General features: G+C 33.0%; 2 protein-coding genes across 2 annotated transcripts; both read left to right on the top strand.

Moving 5' to 3' along the window:
• The first annotated feature begins 1,684 nt into the window (after positions 1 to 1,684).
• On the top strand, positions 1,685 to 2,797 carry LOC106792832 (platelet binding protein GspB-like). The gene is made up of 3 exons (XM_014759358.1): positions 1,685 to 1,799; positions 2,283 to 2,447; positions 2,583 to 2,797. Exons 1-3 carry the CDS (start codon positions 1,685 to 1,687, stop codon positions 2,795 to 2,797), a joined length of 495 nt encoding a protein of 164 aa, XP_014614844.1.
• Positions 2,798 to 2,815: 18 nt separating this feature from the next.
• Positions 2,816 to 5,230, top strand: LOC106792830 (platelet binding protein GspB-like; the record flags this gene model as incomplete). The annotated part of the gene is made up of 6 exons (XM_014759357.1): positions 2,816 to 2,835; positions 3,044 to 3,264; positions 3,574 to 3,826; positions 4,434 to 4,699; positions 4,755 to 4,877; positions 5,089 to 5,230. Coding segments are annotated over exons 1-6 (1,025 nt in total), but the record flags the coding sequence as incomplete, so codon positions are not given.
• Between the last annotated feature and the right edge of the window lie 4,549 nt (positions 5,231 to 9,779).

Here is a 9,779-nt window from a genome sequence, read left to right as displayed (position 1 = left end):
CAACTGCACCTGCACATGCCTTTGCAATTACAAATGCATATGTTACTGCTGAGCACAGGCAAATTTAACTGCTACTCTAAATGCAAATGCAAATCCAACTGCAGCTAGAAAGGCCACTGCAACTTAAAATGCAATTGCTACTGCACATGTAGCTGCAACTGCTACTTTAGCGGCACATGCTGTGCTACTGTAACTGCACATGGATGTTGACTAAAATCAGAAAATGAAACAGCAACTGCAAATGTTTTTTCGCTTGCAGCTGTAACAGATACTGCAACTGCAATTGCAAAAAAAATGGCAAATGCTACTTTTACTGCTACTTCACATGCAAATGCAACTTTTACTGCAACTGCACATTCTACTAAAGCTAATATTGCACATGCTTCTTAACTTATATTTGCAACGGTACCTGCAAATGCAAATGAAACATCACATGCAGCGGCAACGGAAATTGCAACTAAACATGAAACTGCCACTGAACTGCACATGCTTCTGTAACTGCTACAACATCTAAAAATGCTACTGCAGCTGCATATTAAACGGTAAATAAACCGGTAACTGCTACTGTACATGCAGTTATACGGCAAATGCTACTGCTACTGCACAGAACCTGAGAATGCAACTGCTACTGCAACTGCTATTGTACATTTCACTAAAATTACTAAAGTTCATGCATATGACACTTCAAGTACATTATAAACTAAACACGGCAAATGCAACTGCAACTGCAAATTAAACAGCATCTGCAAATGCAAACACACGCGCAGCTAAAAAGAAAATTGCAACAGCACATGCAACTGCAACTGCACACGCAACTGCAGCTTTACATAACATTGCCACTGAATCTCTAATGGCAAACTTCAAAGCAACTGCAACTGTATATGCAACTAATGATTTAACAGTTATTGCCACTGCTAATGTAGATGCACCTGCCACTGCCAATAAATTTGCATTTACAACTGCACATGCAACTGCATTGCTCAGGCAACTGCAACTGCAACAAAAACTGCACAAGCTGCTGCAGATTTAACTGTAAATAAGACTGAAACTAAAACTGGTAATGAAAATGTCTATGCTAATGCACAAGCAAATGCAATTGCAAAAGCTAATAAAACTGCACTCGCAACTGCTCTGTAAATTTTACTGCAACTGTTACTTCAACTTAAAATGCAGCAGAACCTGCATATTTCATTGCAAATATACCCGCAGCTTCCACTATAACTGCTACAGCAACAAAACAATTAACTAAAAATCCAAATACACATGTCTATGCAACTGCAAATGCACTTGCAACTTCTACTGTAACAGTAACTTTAAATGCAACAAAAACTACATTTCCAAATAAAAATAAACAAGCAACTGAAACTGCAACTGCAACTGCAACTGCAAATGCAACTGCTACTTATGTTTTATATTATATTTCTTTTTATTATTAACTGTAACTGTAACTGAAACTGCACTTGCAACTAAAACTATTACCGCACATCAAACTGCTACAACAACTATACACAACACTACAACAGAAAATAGCACTTAAAGTGCATATAAAAAGTTTTAATACAATTTTTTTATTTTTATGTGAGCGAGCAAAAGAAAATATAACCGCACAAGCGAATGAAACAAAAACTCTACATAAATATGCATATGTAAATCCACAAAAAACTGCAATAAAAGTGCAACTGCAATGAAACATGCACAAGCACCTGCAAATTTACATGCAACTGCTACTGAAACGGTAACTTTTAAGGATACTACAATTACATATGTAAATAAAAATGCATTAGCAACTGCCACTGCAAGTGAAAGTGCAACTGCCACTGCAGCATCATATGCCTATGCAAATGCTACTGTAACTGCACATGCAACTGCAACTGCCACTGCAAATGCAAATTTACATATATATGCAACATAAACTGCAAATGCACCTTCGAATAGACATGCTACGTCAACTGCGACTACTACTGCACATAAAACAGCAACAGCAACTGTAATAGAAAATGCAACTGCAAATGCAAATTTACATATATGTGCAACAAAAACTGCAAATGCACCTCCGAATAGACATGCAACGGCAACTGCGACTACTACTACTGCACATAAAACAGCAACTGCAATTGTAACAGCAAATGCAACTGCAACTGCTACTTTACATACAAATGCACAGGCAAATAAAACTTCATTCTTATATGTAACTGCAACTGCTTCGGCAATTGCAATTGCTGCTGATACGGCACTTTAAAAACCAAATTAACATAAAACTGCAAAAAAAACGACTACTGCAGCAAGAGTAGAACCTGGAAAAAAACATGTTTCAGCAACTGCAAATAAAACTGCAACTACTACGGCAAAAACACATGCCACAGTAACTAAAATTTCATCGGAACTTGCTACTGCAACTACAACTGCAACAAAAACTTCTTATAAACCTGCAACTGTAGCTGCCTTAGGCAATGAAATAGAAACTACACATACACCTGCCACTGCATAAGAAACTTAAACTTAAACTGCAACTGCAACTGCACGTGCAATTGCAATATCACATAAAATAACAACTGCAACAGAAATTGCAAATTAACCTTTAGCAGCAGCTTTCTCTGCAACTAAAACTGCAACTGCTACTGCAACTGCACATGCACCTGCCACTAACTACGCAACGGCAACTTCTACCGCAACAGCATATGATAATGCAATAGCAGTTGTTTCGAGAAATGCACACAAACCAACACCTGCAAATGCAACGGTTACAACAACTACAAAGAACATGAAACTACAACTCTTACTGCTACAGCAACTTTAACCGAAACTACAACTAAGCATGCACATTCAACAGGAACTGTAACTAAACTATGACTGCCATTGTCACTGCAAAGGCACCAGCACTTGCCCATGAAACGGCAAAAGAAGCATAAACTGCACATGCAACTGCAAATTCATGAACAATTTAAGATGCAACAGTTACGGCACTTGCATTTGCAAATGCTACTTTAAATGCAACTAACAATATAACTGCACAAGCACCAGAAACTTAACATGCGACGACAAGTGCCACTTCAGCTACAACCGAAACTGCAACTGCAATTGCAAATGCTACTGCAACTGCAACTACAACTGCTACTGCAATTGCAAATTTACCTGCAACTGCAATAGCATCTACACCCGCACATGCAACAGCTACTTCTACTGCACATTCAACTTTAACTACATCTTTACCTTTCACTGCAAATAGAACTAAAAATAAAACTGCAACTGAAACTGCACAGGCAAGTGCAAAGAACCATGCAATGACAACTTTAAACAATACTGCACATACAACTTTGACTGCTACTGTAAATGCAGAAGCAACTGCACAGGTAACTGATAATTATTAAACTGCGTATTTAACTGCTACTGCACATACAACTGCAATTGCAAATGCCACATCAACTGCCTCTGCAACTTTACATGCACTAGCGAATGATTATTTAACCGCAACAGCACATTAAACTGCTACTGCAACTGCAAAAGAGGCTGCTATTTAACATGCATTGGCAACTTCATCTTCCACTGCATATGCTACATCTACTGCACATGCAGCAGAAACTGAAACTGCAACGGTCAATGCAAATGCACTGTCCCTTGCAACGTCATATGCAGCTACTACTGCCTTAGCAACTGCACTTGCAATAGCATATAATGCTGCAAATAAAAAAGCAACTGAACTTGTCCTTGCAATAGCAAATACAACTTTAAATTCACAAAAACCAGCACAAGCAACAGCTGCTTCAACTACAACAGCAAACTCAAAAGAAACTGCATTTTATTACTGCCTGCTATTTCACAATCAAGGGTAACTGAAACTGTTACCGCACTTTTAACTGCCACTACAACTACACACGCAACTACAAAAGCAAATGAAACTTTAATTAAAGATAATATTTTTCAATGCAACGAATAAATTTTTAAATGTTTTGACTACTAAAAATTTAACCGCAAAAGCAACTGCAACAAAAACTGCACATAAAAATGCAACTGCAAATCCGCAAACAACTTTAATTTCAAATGCAATTGCCACTGCGAATACACATGCACCTGCAAATGCACATGCAACTGCTACTGAGACGGAAACTTTTAAAAAAACTGTAACTACATATGTAAATGAAAATGCATAAGCAACTGCTATTGCAAATGCCACTGCCACTGCACATAAAACTGCAACTGCAACTGCCACTACAGTTGCTCATCAATCATCTACTGCAAATTGCATCAGCAACTAAAACTGCAACTGCAACTGCAACTGCAGAATTTGCTAATTCTGCAAATAATTCTGCTACTACAACAACATATAAACTTGCAACTGCTCATGCAACAGCTACTCAAAATTCCTGAGCAAACGCAACTGCAATTGCAACTGCTTCCGCAACTGCACATGAACTTACACTTGCACATGCCTTAAGCACTGCCATTGCAATAGCACATGCAACTGCAGCTGCTGTTCTTGCAACTGAACGTGCTACTGCTACTATAACGGCACATGCGAAAGACCTTTTAAAAAAAATTCAAACCCAAAAAACACATGCAACTACAACTGCCACGTCAACTGCACATGCACTTGCAACCGACCATACAACAGCAAAAGCAACTCATAAAAACCATGTCACTAAACATTTAAAAAAAGATTTTACAAGCATCAGCAACAGCAATTGCAACTTCCAATGTTACTGTAAACGCCACTGCAACTGCTACTACATAACAATGTATAACCTTACATGCAACAGTAAGGGCAACTGCTAAGGTAAATGCACAAGCAGTTTCACATACCTCAGCCGCTGCATATACAACTGCTACTGCTACTTTAAATAACACTGGAAATAAAACTACACATGAACCTGCTAACGACGGTGACACGGTAACTAAAAACCCACCATAACTGCAAATGCAACTGCCAGTTCACCTGCCATTGCACATGCTACAGCAACTGATACTACTCTTGCACATGCAACTCCAACTGCACATAGACAAACACAATTACATGCATGCGTTACAGAAACTTTAGCTGCAAATGCAACTAAACTGCAACTGCAAATGAGCTTGCGACTGCAATTGCAACAGCAAAAGCAACTGCAACTACAACTGATGCTGCAATTGCAACTGCAACAGCAAAAGCATATACTCCTAAACCTGCTTATTTAACAGTTACTACAACTGCTACAGAAAATGTATTTGCAGCTACTACTGTAATAGTAGCTGCACAGTAAGCTGCAGAAGCAACTTTACAGTCAACTGGAAATTCCACTAAACTGAAATTGTACATGAACTAGCAACCAACTATGCAACAGCAACTTCTACTCTATCAGCACATTCCGCAGAAACAGAACAGTAAACTGCAATATCAACTCTAACTGCAACTGCTACTGTACTTGCAACTAGACATGAAACTACAACTGCAACTGCCATTGCACATGAAACTTTTATACACATATTTGTACCGAAAATTTCTCTTATATATATTCAGAAAATTTTACAATTTTGTAAATTTTGCTACTAAAAACTAAACAGATTAGATGTCTAGTTTACTACAATCGATTTTTGTCAAAAAATAATTATAATCTACACGTAATGTAAACTTAAATAGTTGCATTTAAATGATTTTATCTTCTTCTAGGACTGAAGTGGTAAAAATGTAAATGATATAAGCTCAATTTCTCAGACTTTATACTTTTTAATTGCAAGTATACGCTTCAAAGATTAAAAGCCAACGATTTATAGCTTTTGTTAAATAGAACTTCTGTAGAAATCTGACAGTTTTATACAAAGATTAAATCCAGAAAGCATCGACAATTCCTTTTCAATATATTCAGAAATTTTTAGCGACGGTTAAAATGTGCTATTAGAAACAAAACAGATTTGATGTAAGCTTTACTAAAATCGGTTTTCGTCGAAAAAGAATTAAATTCTACACGTAACTCGCTCAAAAATAATTGTATTCTAATGATTTTTTCTTTTTCTTGGACTTCTGTAGTCGAAATATAAATTATAAAAGCTTAATTTTTTTGTAATTTATACTTTTTATTCGTAAGTATACGCTTTAAGGCTAAAAAGCAAACGTTTTATACCTTCTGGTAAATAACACATCTTTAGAATTCTGATTGTTTTTTACTAAGTTTTAATCCTAAGAGCAGCGAGGATTTCTTTTTAATATAATAAAAATTTTTGGAGACGGTAAAAAATGTGTTTTTAAAAACAAAACAGATCTAAAGTCACTTTAACTACAATGGATTTTCGTAGAAAAAAAAATGAATTTTAAAGGTAAAGTATAACAAAATATTTTTATTAAAATGACTTTTTCTCTATCTGGAACATTTCTTTTAAATATACTAAGAAATTTTCACGGCAAGAAAAATTTATGTTTAGAAACTAAAAAGATTTAATGTCAGGATAACTACAATGGATTTTAGTTTAATAAGAATTAAATTTACCACAAAAAGTATACACAAATTGTTGTTTTAAAATGAGTTTTTCTTTTTTTGGACTAAAGTTGTCATAATATTAAAACGTTCTTTTCAGCATAAAGCGTATACGCTCCGTGCTGAAATTTCCGTTTAAACTAGAGCAAAAAGGCATACGCCAGAAACAATTGTAAATCGTAGGGCGCATACGTTCCACGCAGCTTAAACGAAAAGTCTTTAAATAACTATCTAGCAGGGAACGTTTTATGGATTTTAGCTTAATTTTTTCGGAATAAATACTTTTTATTTGTAAGAATACGCTTTAAAATATGAATGCAAACCTTTTATAGCTTTAAGTCAATAGCATTTCTTTAGAAATCTCATAGATTTCCACTAAGATTCTTTAAAAAAAACAGCTAAAATGTTTTTTAAATATATAAAGATTTTCTTAGAAATAATAAAAAAAGTTCTGTATGATACAAATAGATAGATCGTTAGGCTAACTACAATCAATTTTTAAAAAAAAAAAATTGAATTCTACACGTAAAGTATAACAAAATATTTGTACAAATATGATTTTTTCTTTTTCATAGACTGCAGTGGTCGGAATATTAACTTGTTTTTTGCTGCGTGGAGCGTATGCGCATTGCGCATAACTTTCTGTTTTAGCAAGAACGGAAAGGAATACGCAGGAAACAAAGTAAATCGTGGGGCGTGTGCGCTTTCTACGGCTTGAACGGAAAGTTTTTGAAAACGATCTATAAGGAAACGTGTTAATGATATCAGCTTAATTTTTTCGGACCAAATACTTTTTATTCGTAAGTATACGTTTCAGAGTTTAAAATCAAACGTTTCATAGCTTTATTCAAATAGCATTTTTTTAGAATTTTTTTAGTTTAATTTAGGATTATATCTAGAATAAAGCAAGAATTTCTAACAAATATATAATGAGTTTTTCAGATATGGTAAAAAATGTTCTATTAGAAACTATGCAAGTAAAATATAAAATAACCAGCAATCAATTTTTGTCAAAAAATAATTAAATTCTAAACGACAAAAACCAAAAAAAATTTAAAGAAAATGATTTTTTTATTTTTTTGACGGCAGGGGTCAAAATCTATAAGATGTTTGCTAGAATTTTTTGGAACTAAGACTTTTTATTTGTAAGTATACGCTTTAAATATTGAAAGAAAACGTTTTATAGCTTCTGTTAAATAGAACTTCCTAAGAAATCTGATAGTTTTAACTACAATTCAATCTAAAATGCAGCAAAAACTTTATTTAAATATATGGTAAAATTTATAGCGACTGTAAAAATTTGCTACTAAAAAATAAACAGAATTGATTTCAGATTGACTACAATCGAGTTTCTTCGAAAAATACCCAAATTCGTCACGTGAAGTAACTATAAAAAGTTGTAATAAAATGATTTTTCCCTTTTTTTGACTGCAGTAGTCGAAATATAAGTGATGTTGTGTAAATTTTTTCAGACTTAACACGTTTTATTTGTAAGAATACGCTTTAAAACTTAAAAGAAAACGTTTCATAGCTTCTGATAAATAGCACCTCTTTAGAAATCTGATAGTTTTCAACTATTATTAAATCCAGAAAGCAGCAAAAATATCTTTTAAATATATTAAAAAGTTTTTAGCGACTGTGAAAATGTGCTTGTAGAAACTAAAGAATATTTATGTCATGTTTTCTACAATCAAGTTTTGTCGGAAGAGAATTGAAATCTACACGTAAAGTGACCAAAAAAATTTATAATAAAGATATTTTTTCTCTTTTTCTTAACAGCAGTTCTTAAATTTTAATAATATTTGCAAGATTTTGTCAGACTTAACAGTTTTTATTTGTAATTATACGCTTTAAAACTTAAAAGAAAACGTTTTAGAGCTTTTGTTATATAGCACTTCTTAAGAAATCTAATTGTTTTTAACTAATAAATAATCCAAAAAGCTGTAATAATTTCTCTTCAATATTTTAAAATATTTCTTGCAGAGGTAAAAATGTGCTTTTAGAAAATAATCAGAATGGGTGTCAGGTTGACTATAATCGAGTTTTAAAAAAAAAAATTAAATTCTTTACGTAAAGTAACAAAAAATAATTCTAATAAAATAATTTTGCCTTTCTTTTTGACTGCAGTGGGTAAATAATAAGTGATATTTGCAAGATTTTTTAGGACAAAACACTTTTTTTATGTAAGTATACGCTTTAAAGCTTGAAAGAAAACGTTTAATTGCTTCTGTTTAATAGCACTTTTTTAGAACTTTATTATTTTTAACCATGATTTAATCCAGACAGTAGCGAAAATATCTTTCAAATATATTAAAAAATTTTAGCGACGGTAAAATTGTGCTATTAGTAACTAAACAGATTAAATGTCCGGTTGTCTACCATAGAGTTTTGTTGAAAAATAATTGAATTCCACACGTAAAGTTGCAAAAAAAGTTTATTATAAAATTATTTTTTCTCTTATGTTTGACTGCAGTAGTCGAAATATAAATTAATTTTGCAAAAAAGTTTGGGATTTAACACTTTTCATTTTTTAGTAAACGTTTAAAAACTTGAAAGAAAACGTTTGAAAGCTTTTGTTATATAGCACTTCTTTCAAAACTGACAGAAATTAGCTATTATTTAATCCGGAATGCAGCGAAGATTTCACTTAAATATATTGAAAATTTTTTAGCGACGGCAAACATGTTCTATTAGAGACTAATCAGATTAAGAGTCAGGTTGCCCACAATCGAGTTTCGTCAAAAAAGAATTGAACTATCCAAAGTAACAAAAAAAATTGGTAATAAAATGATTTTTTCTCTTTTTTTGGTCTGCAGATGTTAAATTTAAATGACGTTTTCTATATGTTTTAGTACCTAACACTTTTTATTTGTAAGAATACACTTTAAAGCTKAAAAAAAAACGTTTCATAGCTTCGGATAAATAGCACTTGTTTAGAAATCTGATAGTTTTCAACTATTATCCAGTCTAGAAAGCAGCGAAAATATTTCTTAAATATATTGAAATATTTGAAGCGACTGTGAAAATGTTCTTGTAGAAACTAAAGAATATTGATATCAGGTTTACCACATTTAGTTTTGTCGAAAGAGAATTGAATTCTAAACGTAAAGTGACCAAAAAAATTTATAATAAAATGATTTTTCCTCTTTTTCTTGACTGCTGTTGTTAAGATAATATTAATATAAGCTAGATTTTGTCGGACCTAACAGTTTTTATTTGTATGTATACGCTTTAAAATTTGAAGAAAACATTTTAGAACTATATTGGTAATTATACGCTTTCAAACTTAAAAGAAAACGTTTTAGAGCTTTTGTTATATAGCACTTCTTTAGAAAT

Source organism: Polistes canadensis, unplaced genomic scaffold (assembly GCF_001313835.1).
Source record: "Polistes canadensis isolate GaletaPanama2010 unplaced genomic scaffold, ASM131383v1 scaffold_804, whole genome shotgun sequence".
NCBI lineage: Eukaryota > Metazoa > Arthropoda > Insecta > Hymenoptera > Vespidae > Polistes > Polistes canadensis.
This window is presented reverse-complemented; position numbering and strand designations above follow the sequence as displayed.